General features: G+C 46.6%; 1 protein-coding gene across 1 annotated transcript in view; it reads right to left on the reverse strand.

The window, feature by feature from the left end:
- The window catches only part of slc6a4a (solute carrier family 6 member 4a), an 18,397-nt gene extending 4,427 nt beyond the window's left edge, over positions 1-13,970 (reverse strand). The window contains 12 exon segments of the mRNA XM_056611760.1: positions 610-709; positions 2,064-2,195; positions 3,053-3,165; positions 3,534-3,661; positions 3,990-4,093; positions 4,598-4,732; positions 5,200-5,338; positions 7,384-7,606; positions 9,049-9,183; positions 10,637-10,797; positions 10,799-11,548; positions 13,719-13,970. Coding sequence (XP_056467735.1) covers positions 610-709; positions 2,064-2,195; positions 3,053-3,165; positions 3,534-3,661; positions 3,990-4,093; positions 4,598-4,732; positions 5,200-5,338; positions 7,384-7,606; positions 9,049-9,183; positions 10,637-10,797; positions 10,799-11,148 — 1,720 coding nt within the window. The 5' untranslated portion in view covers positions 11,149-11,548; positions 13,719-13,970.
- Positions 13,971-15,000: the final 1,030 nt, after the last annotated feature.

Consider the following 15,000-nt stretch of genomic DNA (forward strand, 5'->3'; position numbering starts at 1 on the left):
ACACACACACACACACACACACACACACACACACACACACACAGAGACTTCCTCACTACTATGTACACACACCTCTTCGTCGCGTGCTGTGAAACATGAGGAGGAATGGAGCTCTGTGGCTGTGATAATAAGTAAAGCAGCACAGAAGTGATGTATCTGTAGCCCCCGCTCTCAGTGACCTCCTCCACTCGTCCCCATTTCACACCCCATTCCTGCCTGCCTTTCCTAGTCAGTATTCTGCCACTTTCATTTAATCTACACAGTCCATTTCACTCATGAACTTCCGTGGATTCATCAAGAGTTCATTCTAGTTAGAGGTGATATTAATTCACCAACACCATCATCATCATCATCATCATCATCATCATCATCATCATCATCATCATCATCATCATCATCATCATCATCATTTTCATCATCATTTTTTAGTTTTCACCAAAATCCTTTTCATGGTCATTATGATCATCAACCTCCTCCACCATCATGATCACCATGTTTGGTTTTGTCATCATCCTCACCTTCATCATCATCCTCATCATTATAACCCTCCTCCTGATCATCATCATCATCACCACCAGGTGATAGAGAACCCTCCTGGCGGGTACCTACCGTAGAACCAGGAGACGGCGATGACCTCCAGGAGGACTACGGTGATGACGGCGGGGCCAGTGGCGTACTCCTCAAACAGCTTCACCACGTAGGCTCCACCCTAAAGGGGCCCCATTGGAGGCGAGAGGAGGGACATGTAGATTGCCGTATTTTCCTCCACCCTCTTATACATGTTTTTATGCCACCATAAACTACCATCACTTTGGATGCCACCCGGGATAAAGAATCAAGAACCAATTAGAAAAGTCTATTTTTTGGTTGAAAAGTTGAAAAGTAATTGTTGTTTGGTATGGTGCACCAAAAGCCAGAGTTTAATTTTTTTTATTTTTTTTATCATATTTGCCAGTACCAAGTTTGTTTGTTTGTTTGTAATGAATCGATTTATTGCGCATAATTCCATGGTAAGTAAGTCCATTTTCAAAAATAAGATCATAACACTGTGAAATGAAACATGTACAATTAAAATCAACCTTCAAAATAAAAGTTAGCATGAGGCCAAACAAAGACCAGTTTATAATCGAGTCTGCAGCTGCACTTAAAATTATTTAATAGAGGCCGCAGATGATATAATATATAGAGGGATTATCAGTCTACGTCACTCTACGTCACTCCCTGCTCTACGCGCATGTTGTTGGCAAGAGACGAAAAAAAAAAGAGACGAGAGCGACAAGAGCCGCAATCATGTCTTGTTTTGCGGTTGGTTGCACAAACCCTTTTAATAAGACTGATTATCCCATTTATTCTACTTTTTGCTTGCCAACATAATAAAACAATTCAAATACTTTAATAATTATGCTGTTTCTTGTTCGTATTGCATGCTTATTAAATGTATACTCTGTTTGAGTTAATCTCCCTCAAAAAGTAGTCCCCTTTAATTACGATCGATCAAACATGTTTTTGACACCTTGAAGGGCATTATCCTGCTTATACCATGGTCACTTGCCAAGGAAAATAAATTAAGATCATTCATTTATATTTTCATGCATTTTACAATCCAAATATAAAGTTTTTCACATAAATAGGACGGACTGTAGCTACGACTTGGCAACGGGAGGTATTCTAGTCCGCTGAGCTACGAGCCAGAGAGCTAACGTTATGGATTGTACATATTTATAATTCGAAATTCGTCCCAGCCTTAATACCACAGATAATCTAGGGTCTATAGCATATAACCGCGTTGTCTGATTACAGTTTAATTAATTTTTCACAATTTACCAGCTCTCGTTTTGAAGAATAATCACCTCGCCATTAGTTTCAATGGGAATCGCGACGGTCTATACTTTCAACATAAAGCGTATCCCAATTCATGAAATGATTTTACAGATAATAATCTGTAAAATAAGGATGGTTTGTATATTGTATCAATGCATTTCATTCAGTGTTCTTAACTGTTAAAAGCATGCCACTCACAGTAAATATGGTTTACATGACACACTTACTAACTCACTACTTACATAGGTGAGGGTGGAGAGAGCTCCCAGGTAGCACACACACACCAGGCCGAAGACAAACAGCTTCCGTCTCTTGGCCAGCAGCTGGGGGAACTCATCTATCATGGCTGTGATCACTCCCTCTAAACCGGCAAACTGGACACCGCAGGCCAGGTAGCAGAACATCAAGAGGAGATGTAAAGGGAGGTCAGTGTGGTCCATGAGAAACATCGAATGGAAAAAGAGATGGAGAGATGTTGGGGGGAAAATGAGAGAGATGGGGGAACAGTTTTTAAAGGTTGTCTCATTGACATCTGACATGATTCCGATGATCGTGTACGGAGTATAGAAGATCCTGAACGGAAATGAGACACCTGTGTTCCTAATTTCCCAGACAGAGGAAACCGTGAAAGCGACAACAGGGAAAGCTAATACCGGCGGGGGAGGGGTTTTGGGCGTAAGCAACATTAACTCGACTTTCATATCGCGAGACATTGAACTCATATCCTCAGCGGCAGAAAGGGTTTTCCAGTGAATATCAATAGTGTGATAACAGCCAGGCGGAACCTCTCCAGATGGCTCTCACACACACACAAACACACACACACACAGAGAAAAACTGAAACTAGATCCTATCGCACGTCTGAACAATATGTGGAGTCCTATCTCTTGTTTGTTGACGGTTGTCCGGCATAGAACAATACCAGAAGATAACACTTGACACTGTGTTATTTCTGAGCACTGCAGAACTGGTACAGCCCCTAGCAAGGGTTTGCCTTCGACAGCAAAGCACACAAATACACAAAAATACACATGCTTTTTGTTTCCAGCTCGGTTCTAACAAGGCCAACGTAAGTGCTGGGGAGGAACGGTGTTCCATAACCACACGGTCAGAAAAAGGTCAAATCACGACAGGATTGGGCAAAGGGCAGCGGGGGTTCGACTGTCCACAGAGAGGGGTGGCCATCCCAGTGGGATGGGTGACTCGGGTCCGAGTTAGGAAGCGGGCTCACCGTGCTGTCCAGACCCAGCATGATCAGCATGAGGAAGAAGATGACAGCGAAGAAGGTGGAGGCGGGCATGTTGGCTATGGCCTCGGCGTAGATGATGAACAGCAGACTGGGACCTGGAGAGAAGGGAGAGGGGGAGAGAGAGAGAGAGAGGGAGAGAGAGAGAGAGAGAGAGAAAGAGAGAGAGAGAGAGAGAGAGAGAGAGAGAGAGAGAGAGAGAGAGAGAGAGAGAGAGAGAGAGAGAGAGAGAGAGAGACACAGAGAGACACAGAGAGACACAGAGAGACACAGAGAGACACAGAGAGAGAGGGAGATGTTGTTTTCCTGTTTCAAATTTAGACAACCCTTAGCCTTTGCTGAAAAGGCCACTCTGCGGATCACAACTAGAACTCCAAACCGACGGTTTGAGGTTGGATTTTCCACTAACACTAGCTATTTTTAGTCTACAATGAGACATACATTTTTGTTTGTGTGTTTGTCCTACCCGCATCCTTGGCCACTGCGCTCACGTCCTGCTGTCTCATCTCGGCCATGTATCCCAGCACAGTGAAGATGACAAACCCAGACAGGAAACTGGTGAGGCAGTTCACAGAGCTGGTCAGCAATGCATCCCTGCAGGGGGGGATAAACGAGAAGGAGGGAGAGAGCCGATGAATACATTTTATGAAAAGACCAGGCCTTCCCCTCTCCTCCATTTACAGGCATACTATTATGAATTAATTTAGGAATGGCCCTTCTGCTTTGAGAGCCAGATTTAAAGACACGGCCGCGTTGGGGTCAGATTGTGATGGGAATAAAGGTTGTGTAAAGGTTGAGACTTTAGAAGATGAAGAACATGAAGGTATTGTGTATGTTTTGAGAGTCCCGCGTTAAAGTGTGTTTGTGACAAATAGGTGGAGCGTTATAGTATCTAAGGAAAGATGGTCTGTTGCGGTCTCACTTGTAGCAGTTATTGTGGAATGGGTTGTAGCTGGCGAAGGCCAGGAGCACGCCGAAACCAGGACCCAGAGAGAAGAAGATCTGGGCAGCTGCATCAACCCACACCTTGGAGTGGGACAAAACAAGAGAGAGGAGTCAGACATGGGGCGACGTTAGGATGAACCCAGAGAGAGTGGAGTCAGACATGGGGAGACGTTAGGATGAACCCAGAGAGAGTGGAGTCAGACATGGGGAGACGTTAGGATGAACCCAGAGAGAGTGGAGTCAGACATGGGGAGACCTTAGGATGAACCCAGAGAGAGTGGAGTCAGACATGGGGAGACGTTAGGATGAACCCAGAGAGAGTGGAGTCAGACATGGGGGACGTTAGGATGAACCCAGAGAGAGCAGTGCTACGTTCCTTGCTAGGGGAAGGTGAGGCAACATAAAACCAGATATTTTTTCTAAAGTAAAGACATTTATTAAAACAGAATTTGGCTAAATCATCAATAAGCCGTAAAAGGAGTCAGACATGGGGAGACGTTGGGACAAGCACCATAAGTCAAACCAGTTGAAATGATGGGGAAATACTAAACAATAAGAGTGGTAAATGTGTCATTTTTGACTCACTGTAGTGCTGAGCAGTTTCTGCCAATCAGGCTGCAGATAGAAGACCACGCCCCTCCAGGCCCCTGGCAAGGTGCACCCACGGACGAGCAGCACCAGGAGGACCAGGTAGGGGAAGGTGGCCGTCACCCACACCACCTGATACACACACAGGAAGAGGTGGACCAGGTTCAGGGACACCCATAGAGACACAGGGTCTCCCAGCCCAGGAAAGAAGCAAGACCTGTGGGACCAGAAGCATCACTGAGGTGGTTTGGATGGGGCTGTCTACTAGCCAAACCAGAGAGAGGAAAGGGTTGATTTACATCACATGCAATGAAGAAAGAAGATATGGAGTAGAAATTATGAAAATGCTGCACACACTCTCAATGCCCCAGAGAACAACAAGAGGGGTTTTGTGGTTTAAGATACAATGGAACTTTTCTTCAAGTAAACCCAAAAGCATGTGCTCAGCTCCTCAAAGTATCTCAGCTCACTTCTGTTCCGTTGCCATTGTAAGTGCAACAGGGGTCAAACCAACAGAAAAATGCAAACAATCCCTTCCCTCGCGCGCAAACCCCACCCGACGCCGCCTGTCCGTGTTTCCCTGCCCCCCACCACGCTACCTTGCCCGAGGTCCTGACTCCCTTCCAGATGCTGAAGTAGACAATGGTGAAGATGAAGAGTAGGCAGAGGGCCAACTGCCAGCTGACGGAGCCCAGCTGGTGGAGGCCTGGGGACAGGTGGACCTGCAGCACCTGGCGCCTGGTGGGGGAGACGGACGGGCGGTAGAGGTGTAAGGGCGGGAGATAGCGCCGGGACGTGGAGGAAGTGGTGGTGGAGAGGTTGGTGGTGGTGGAGATAGTCGTGGCGAAGGGGGTGGAGATGGTGATGGTGTAGGGGTTGAAGATAGCGGAGGTGGTGGTGGTGGTGGTGTTGGTGGAGATAGTCGTGGCGAAGGGGTTGGAGATAGTGGTGGTGTAGAGGGTGGGGATACTGAGGGTGTAGGGGAAGAGGATAGTTGAGGTGGTGGTAGTGGTGTTGGGGGAGGTAGTGGTGATGGAGATAGCGGCAGTTGTGGAGTTAGTAGGGATGTATGGGGGGACATAGTGGTGGTGGAGGAGGTAGTGGTGGTGGAGGTAGTGGTGGTGGTGGAGGAGGTAGTGGTGGTGGAGGTAGTGGTGGTGGTGGAGGAGGTAGTGGTGGAGGAGGAGGAGGTAGTGGTGGTGGTGGAGGAGGTAGTGGTGGAGGAGGAGGAGGTAGTGGTGGAGGAGGAGGTAGTGATGGTGGAGGTAGTGGTGGTGGAGGAGCTAGTAGGGGAGGAGGAGGTGGTAGTGGTGGTGGAGGAGGTAGTGGTGATGGTGGAAGTAGTGGTGGTGGAGGAGATAGTGGTGGTGGTGGAGGAGGTAGTGGTGGTGGAGGAGGTAGTGGTGGTGGTGGAGGAGGTAGTGGTGGTGGTGGAGGAGGTAGCGGGGGTGGAGGAGGTAGTGGTGGTGGTGGAGGAGGTAGTGGGGGTGGTGGAGGAGGTAGTGGGGGTGGAGGAGGTAGTGGTGGTGGTGGAGGAGGTAGTGGTGGTGGTGGAGGAGGTAGTGGTGGTGGAGGAGGTAGTGGTGATGGTGGAAGTAGTGGTGGTGGAGGAGGTAGTGGTGGTGGAGGAGGAGGTAGTGGTGGTGGTGGAGGAGGTAGTGGTGGTGGAGGAGATAGTGGTGGTGGTGGAGGAGGTAGTGGTGGTGGAGGAGGAGGTAGTGGTGGTGGTGGAGGAGGTAGTGGTGGTGGAGGAGGTAGTGGTGGTGGTGGAGGAGGTAGTGTGGTGGAGGAGGTAGGGGTGGTGGTGGAGGAGGTAGTGGGGGTGGAGGAGGTAGTGGTGGTGGAGAAGGTAGTGGGGTTGGAGGAGGTAGTGGTGGTGGTGGTGGAGGTAGTGGGGTTGGAGGAGGTAGTGGTGGTGGTGGTGGAGGTAGTGGGGGTGGAGGAGGTAGTGGTGGTGGTGGTGGAGGGACACATACATTGTAAAAAAGGACAAACGCAGACACTGGCCCAAACACATGTAATCTAATGTATTGTTCATGAGCCATTATCCAGGGTCAGAGTGGCGACAAAGCTTGTAAAAACAAGACACTTATTTTGATTTGAGGTCATATTGGCCACAGCACACATAATCTGAACCATAAAGAAAGACATGATTTATGTAAAAAACCAGGAAGCATGGCGCCAGACAGGGTTTGAGGAATGTGTTATTCCAATACCTATATCACCCCACGGTCAAGTTTAAATCCCTGGGTAGCATGACAATAGGCAGTGTCGAGTGAGCCCTGATAAGGCAGAGACATAAGTCATAAAGGGAGCCGGACGGACTTCCCCACATATAGCATGAAATGATTAGCCTACAGCCATCCTGTAGAGGTTCTGATATAATGCTTCAAATCCTCCGGACTCGCCTGGACCCGCACCTACCCCTCTCACTCCCTCTTATGTTAGTCATTTTCTGTCAGTCAAGCTTCAAGAGTAATTCTAAAAGTGATGTTTATGCCTCCATTGGTCTCCCTTTCTAGAAGAGAAACCTTGAATCTTTGCTAACTATTCAAAACTCAAACCAATTGAAAAAAATTATTATCTGCTATGGGAAATCGAAAAGCCAAACTTAGAATAAAGAAGTTGACGAGGTTTCCAAAGAGTCTAGAAGGTCTATGCACCCGACCGATTTGACCGCTGGTGGAATAAAGTCTAGTCAGAGCCTCATCCCACCTCCTGGCTAGCCTTCCCTTCACTCGCTGCTCCCGTGCCGCTCCCACTTCGTACTCGCACGCACTTACGTATAGAACTCCTCGGCGGGGGAGGTGGAGGAGTTGGACCAGCTGACGTTGCGGTCCGTGTAGGTGTAGACTTTGCAGTTGGCCGTGTTCCAGCTGTTGGAACAGGAGGCCCACGGCAGGGTGGGCCGGAAGCAGGACAGCAGGTAGTACAGGGACCACGCCATGATGGTGTTGTAGTAGAAGGCGATGTAGAGCGCTATGATGCAGATGGCGAAGCCGATCCCTGGGGTTAGAAGGAGGATATGGGAGATTTAGGGTACTGGGTTTGATCCCCCATGTGTAAGCAATACGTCCAACCGCAGTCTGCTCCTGCATCTGAATTGACTGGGAGTCGTTTTTGATATAGTGTTTGTTAAAGACTAAAAACAGTGATGAACTGATTGATCTGCCACTGTTCATTGCCGACCGATATCTGCCCTAAATATGTGATCGTGATTGGCTGCACAGTTCTTCCTATTACGATTTAGTAAATACTAATTCAGTACATAGTAGAAGGAAATTGTGAAGCCGCATGGCTTGTCTGACAGAGCTACTGCTAGCAGCCAGCCAGATGAAAGAACTAGAACCGTACGTTCTACGCGGTACACTCTTCAGCATAATCTGTGTGATTCAAAGAAGGTGCTGGATAGGATGTGTTTGTCATCACTCCATCGCTCTCGTCTCTCACTCGCCCTCAAGACAGATCTGTGGTGGATGTTCAAAGCTAATTCAAGTTCCCATTTGGGCAAATAGGTGACATTTCCAAACAACATATTTTTTACATCCGATCAAATTTCTGAGCAGCTGGCATTTGGCAAGGAAATGTGACAATTTCCATAACAGAGAGTGCCGTCATCAGACTGCTCCTAAGCAGAAGATTGGGGAGGATCTCTAAGAAGCCATCGGTAGAGGAGGTCAGAGAGGTTAAAATACATGTCCCTCAGACTCCTCCTCATCCTCTCCAGTCCTCTGCTTCCTGTCAGTCCATCATGATCATCACATCTCCTGTGAGTTTGTTATTTTAAATATTAAACTATGGTATCTATCGATCATCCTGGAAAATGATCTCTAACTTAATTTGCCAGGAATATCTTTACCTTCACTCTGCCTCGACATTATAAATGCCTTTGGCATTATAATATTTTTTTATACTTTTAATTTCCTCTCCTCACTCCTCCCCTCCTGTTTTCTCTTCTCCTCCACTTCTTTCCTCTCCCTCTCTTCTTCTCCTCTCCTCTCATCTCTTCAATCTTCTCCTCTATTCTCCCCTCCTTGTCTACCCCTACAACCACTCCCTCTCCCCTCTTTCCCATTCCCTCTAATCTCTCCTTCCCTCCCTTTATTGCTGTTGGTGATGTATGATACTGAGTGGTTTGATGTCAGTGAAGGAAAGCCAAAATGTTGTAATATTGACAAGTGCTTTAACCAGTGAAACATTTCAAATGTATAATATTGACAATTGCTCTAACTGAAGGAAACACTTAATACTATGCTACTGAAATAAATGCTGCAACGGGAAATAGCCAATTATTGTATTTTTTTTTTTGAATGCCCTTACTTAGTACTAAACTAAACATTCTGAGTCCCGGGTTTAATGTGCCCCTCCAACAAAACAACTGGCCCCAGTCTGGCCCCCCCATGAAAATTGGTCTAGAACCGCCCCTGCCTCTCCCCTCCCCTCCTCACCTTTGAAGATGGGGCAGATGTGCTTCCAGATGGAGATGCAGCCGCTGCGGTGGAACTGACCCAGGGCCAGCTCCATGTAGAAGAGGGGCACCCCCCCGAACACTGCCATCAGCATGTAGGGCAGAAGGAAGGCACCTGGGAGAGGTGGGGAAAGGGGTGGGGAGAAAAGTATGATAAGTCAAGCCGTGTTAAAGAGGGAGAGGTGTTGATGGGAGAAGAGTGCAACAGTGTACGTGTGTTGCGGATGTGGAAAAAAGAGAAGTGCAAAGTCTATCACACTCAATCAAACAGAAAAACACAAGAGTAATTCACCTTCCATCTGTACTCTCTGCGGACACATCAACAAGTGGTGCAGTTGTAAATTTGAGCTCTCTGTAAAGTAGATTAACTATAGAGTGCCGACACATGACTAGCTATGAGTGTGAAAAGGTACACAGTGCCTTTGTGGGTGAGTTACTTATTTTCGCGGTTGACTTTCGCGCCAACATTGTATTATTTCTTTATGATGTATTACTCTGTGCAGCTTTGCACTCTTTAAAAAACTTAAGGGCTGTGTAAATGGTGGAACTACCGACTTTGGCAAACCATATTTTGGCATTGCATTTTACACAAAAGAAGAAAATATTTATATCAAATGAAAGATTAACTTTGGACGTAGACCATCGTTTTATATTTTTACCCTACTATTTTTTGTCATGTAATCCTCCTCGATTCTTCTTTGTCATCAATGTGCATTTTGCGTTGAGTTTTATTAGCGTGTAAGGAAGAATGTAGTGTGAATGTGATTGTAAACATGTGTGTATGTGTGCTTGCCTGCGCTCATGCACGTATTAGTGTAAATGTGCGTATGAATGCTTGCGTGAAAAGTGTTTAAATACATGCTTGTGAATAAGTGTGTGCGAATACGTGTGCGTTTGAACAATTGTCTGGGAGTACGTGTGTGTGAACACGACGTGCGTGTGAACACGAGTGTGTTTGTGTGTGCAGCCCCCTCGCAGGCGAGCGTGCCCGGCCCCCTCGCCTGCGTGCCTCTTTGTGACATGAAAGCAGAGATAAGGCTTGATTGAGCAGCTGCCTGGGAGACAGGTTATTAAGCAAGGAGAAAAAGACTGAAGGCGTTCTCATAAAACCCACAATTAATACTGTTGCCTCTATCAAGTGTCCCCCAGTCCCCATCTCTGCATCGCCTCCTGAGGCGCACACACACGCCCGCAACACAGGAAATTGCAAAGATTTTATTATTGCAAATTCAATAAAAGTGAAACGGGGGGGCCCTGTGTGGCGCTAGGTGAGAATAGTGCAGCAGCAGCAGGGTGCAGACAGAAGGCAAGAACGCAACATGGATGTTCATGATCATACGAATGCATGGGTTTTGTCCATGAGAGGTAAAATCCGGCCCACCGCTGGAAATGTTTAAAACATTGTTTTAATCTCACTTAAGAATAAGAAAAGATTGAACCGTCTTTTCAAAAAACACCAGTTTGGTTGATTATGAAAGCCCAGCCCGCACACACCTGCTCCCACTGATAACGTATGTATGTGCTCCGTTAATCCCATCGCTCTAAAGGCGGTTCCCCCAGCCACTCACCTCCTCCGTTCTGGTAACAGATGTAGGGGAAGCGCCACACGTTGCCCAGGTCCACAGCGTAGCCGATCACCGACAGCAGGAAGTCCATCTTCTTGCTCCAGGTCTCCCGGGGTCTCTCCAGGCTCATCTGCTGCACCACCAGAGTCCTGAGTCCCCCGGCCAGGCACGGCGTTGGTCCCACCGGCGCCGCCACCGCCGGAGCCAGAGGCCGTGTCCTGGGAGCCTGCCCCGGGGGTCCCAGTGGTCTCAGTGGGGCTCTGGGGCGCGGTGGAGGGGAGGCCGTTGGACACCCGCTGGCCGGCCACGAAGCTCAGAGGCTTGGGTCCTTTCTCCGCCAGGCCGTCGGCCAGCATCAGCCGCCCTTTCTCCTGCTGGCTCCCCTCCTCCTCGCCCACCTCCTCCTTCTTCTTGTCCTCCTCCTCCGCCCTCTTGTCCTTCTCTTCCTCGTCCTTCTCGCTCCCTCTGTTCATCTTCATGGGCGACATCATCATCTTGGTCACTTTAGTCTCCATAAGGATAGTCTAGGTGTAGGCGACAGGTGGGGGTGGGGTTGATCTGGTGGTTAAGGGCACTGGGAGGTGATCAGCAGTGAAGGAGAAGGGTATGTGCTGAGGCCGTCTGCTTTGGTGCCCATCAGGGGTTCAGAGAGAGAATGGAAGGGAGGAGGAGAGCTCTGGAAGGAGGTCGATCTCAGGCTCTGCACTGGGCTAGAAGCAACGCTACAGGGGCAGTCACAGAGATGATAGGCGGTCGAATGCGTGACGGCGTGGAGACGGTCAGATGACAGAACCTTGTCCACACGAGACAGTCCAGAGCAGCCTAGCGGCGCACGTCGACCAGCAGAAACGCTAGTAGGATAGAGGGTCTTGGAGGCTCTCCACAAGCTGCTCCCCTCAAAAACACGAGGAACAACTGAGACGCAGAGGGGCAGAGCAATAAAACACAGTGGTCAGGATCACATATAAGATCCCATCCTGGCTTTACTTCTTTCCGTCCACTCTAAATATTTGTTCAAGCTTACATGTACTTTTTTTTACAAAGGTCATCCAAAGCCAGGATACAGCATGGTGATATATTAGCACTAGGTTAGGTATTTGCTTGTGACATATATATATTATTGAGGGCAATTTGCCCTCCCGTTTGGGGCTAGCTTGCTCAGCATGTCGGCTTGATTGGCGTTTAAACTGCCAGGGTAAGAGTTTGATTCCTGTAGCTATGCTCTGAAATGTATGCTCTAACAATGCTGTAAGAGGCATAACCACTAAATGGCAAACATATTATGTTTTATATATATATATATATATATATATATATATATAGTCATATAAACTCAATCCTGAAAGGAGACGGTATTGAATATAGAATATGTAATATTGCAAACGCATATTCAAAAAAATATAAGAATGATAAGAAGTATTATTGCAACTGGAAAACACAAATTGTTCATCATTTTACGTTGTTCTTAGTTTGTTATAATTTACATAAATTAATTATAAACTATTCTCTTCTCCATACCAAGACATAGGAGTGGAATCACTTCCATTCACTTCTAATCACCAATTTGTCATACAAAGACTGAGCTTTTTAAATGACTCCTAGCTGTTTGTACTGAATGTTTCAGTCTCATAACCATAATACAAATATATCATAAAATATGGAATGAGTAAAAACAATATTACACGGTTGCTAAAATACATGTTAAAGTGTATAAAACCCTTATATATCTATTCTGATAAATGGATAAAATCAGTGTGAGCACCCAGCTTCAAAGTACTTCAACAGAAAAGCCAGACGCATGGGTATCACGTAACACATTGGTTATATGACACATTTGTCATGTTACCAATGTAAGCAATTATTATTGATTTTTCTCCAATCCTTAAAAAATGAATCCCACTGATTATTCTAAAGAAAACGTCCAAATGCTTGCCAAAAATACATTACAAAAGCATCTGACGGTGGTCTACCTTGTTTAAATGTGTGTGGTTCATTTGAGTAATATAATGCCAGAGCGTAGGGAGGGTCCCAATTAAAAATGATTGTCGAGAACTTGTGCCTGACATTGCCGCGGTTACACAGAGCACACATCCATCACACCCAACCACCCTGTCCTGCGAGGCCGTTCTCAGCACGGCCCGTCCAGCGGAAACAAACCAACGCCACACAGCCTTCACTTACACAACATTAACCTAACGGCTAATTCTCCTTCCGTCTGCGAGGCAATTACAATGTATCTCTCTTTGTCTGCTCTCCTTGTGTTCTTCCTATTTGAGATGGATGCCTTTGGATAGAAGTTTTTTTCTTGCATAACGTATAATGTAATTTAAACTGCTTCCTAAAACGTGAACTCCACCTGGCTACGACAGAATGTCCTCTTTTACCTTATTTGAAAGAAGTGACTTTTTTTTGCGGGAAAGTGATGAAGATATCTCACGGATATCATGGAAACAAGATAAGGAAGCAGCGGGGAGAGAAAAATGATCCCCGTACACATGCTACAGATCTGTCACAACAGACGATGGAAGACAAACACATTTATGCAGTGGGGAAATAATATCGTACGTGACGCATGCTCAACTATGGTTACTCATAGTAACGCATGAAAACACACAGAAATACAAACACAGGAATATACACACGCCTAAATTAAGATAGTATTATTCAACAAGAAAACCCCTATGGATGAAAAAAAAAATTAAAGTTGGACTGAAGTGGTAAATCTAATATTGGTAATATTGTGGTGTCTGGTAATGCTCACGGTTGTTCTGATATCGGCTACTATAAAAAGCTTAGAAGAGGAGTCTGAGTATTAAAATATATTTCCAGACTTTCTGGTGAGATAACAATGGAAAGTAAAACAAAAAGGGGAAACGGAGATAAACACATCTAAACGCAGGAAGCGAGTATCCCTCATGTCTGTAACGACGAGGCACGCTGATGGTTATCAAACCGCCTTGAAGATCCAGCAACGCAGGACTCAACTACTGAATGACACCAAAAAAGAATTAGGCTCTATCGCATGATTTCCCTTCGTCCAAAAACACACACATACACCCAAAGAGAAAGGCGCCTAATCTGTTACCTGAGATGATAGCGGTGGGGAAGGCAGGTAGCCGTCAGATGTGCCGGGTTACCCCTACGGCCGCGGCTCCAACAACACACAGCCGGCCAGCAGGTCCTACCACAAAGTTGAAGGATCCTGAAACAACTTGCTGGAGGAACAGTATGCGCCACCACATCAGGACACTGTGTTTGCCCAAGCAGCTCCTAAACCTCTCTCTCATCTTTCTCTCTCTCACTCTCACACTCTCTTTCTCTCTCTCTCCTTCCCTCTCTCTCACTCGCTCTCTCTCTATCTCCCTCCCTTTGTGTCACACAAAGACATGCATGCCCCTTGATGCGGTGTGCGCACACACGCACACACACACGTTCACACGCACACATATGAATGCGCGCACACAAACACGCACAATCAAACAATCACATATGCAAGTATACTGTGCGCACACGTTTGAACACTGCCAGTATTTTAGCCCTGCCAGAGGATCTCTCTCTCTCGCTCTCTCACTCTCTCTCTCTCTCTCTCTCTCTCTCTCTCTCTCTCTCTCTCTCTCTCTCTGTGCTATCTTTCATCCTCACTTGTCCATTCTTCTTGGGGACTGTCATTTCTCACAATGCTCTTTATCTCTCCTTCAATCTGGTTTTTCCCCTCCTGCTTTCCTCCACTTCTCTGACTCTCATTTATCCTCTGTCACGTCGGCTCGTCATCCAGGCCAGGGATCATTATTTCAGCTTCTCGTTGACACTTGTTGCCAGTTACTGTTGCCATTTTAATAAATAAAACATACACAAATAAGTGTACACAGGTTTGCAAAGAAAGTGATGGGTGGGGATAAAAGTCAAATAAACTGGACAAGGGAAGTGAGTAAAACACATCTTCTATGGAAAGAGAATGCGCAAAAGTAGTTTCAACCCGCCTGAATTCTTGAAAGGTTGGATTCTGCTGGCACCTTGTTTAGAAAAGTTGTATTTTTTCTTCAAACAATGTTTGAATTATACCTTTTTTGGTTAATGCCTCCGGGCTTATGCAACAATGAGTTCACACAGTCCACAACTGCACTGCGTATCTTTTAGCCTTGGTGCGCACATGTTGGAAGATCACACGCATTCAGCCTGCCGGGAGCAGGGACTTTAGAGAAGTTTAAAAGAAAATCTATAACATGCTTATCAGTGTCGGATTTGGCAGAGCTCCTGTGCTGTTCTGGAGAGTCTTGGATGCCCAAACCCCTGACAGGTTTAATTCTCATATGCTGCTCTATTGGGTAACAGACATTCTTTCTCTCTCTGTGTCTTTCACCCTCCCT

The sequence above is a fragment of the Gadus chalcogrammus genome, chromosome 16 (assembly GCF_026213295.1).
Source record: "Gadus chalcogrammus isolate NIFS_2021 chromosome 16, NIFS_Gcha_1.0, whole genome shotgun sequence".
Taxonomy (NCBI): Eukaryota; Metazoa; Chordata; class Actinopteri; order Gadiformes; family Gadidae; genus Gadus; species Gadus chalcogrammus.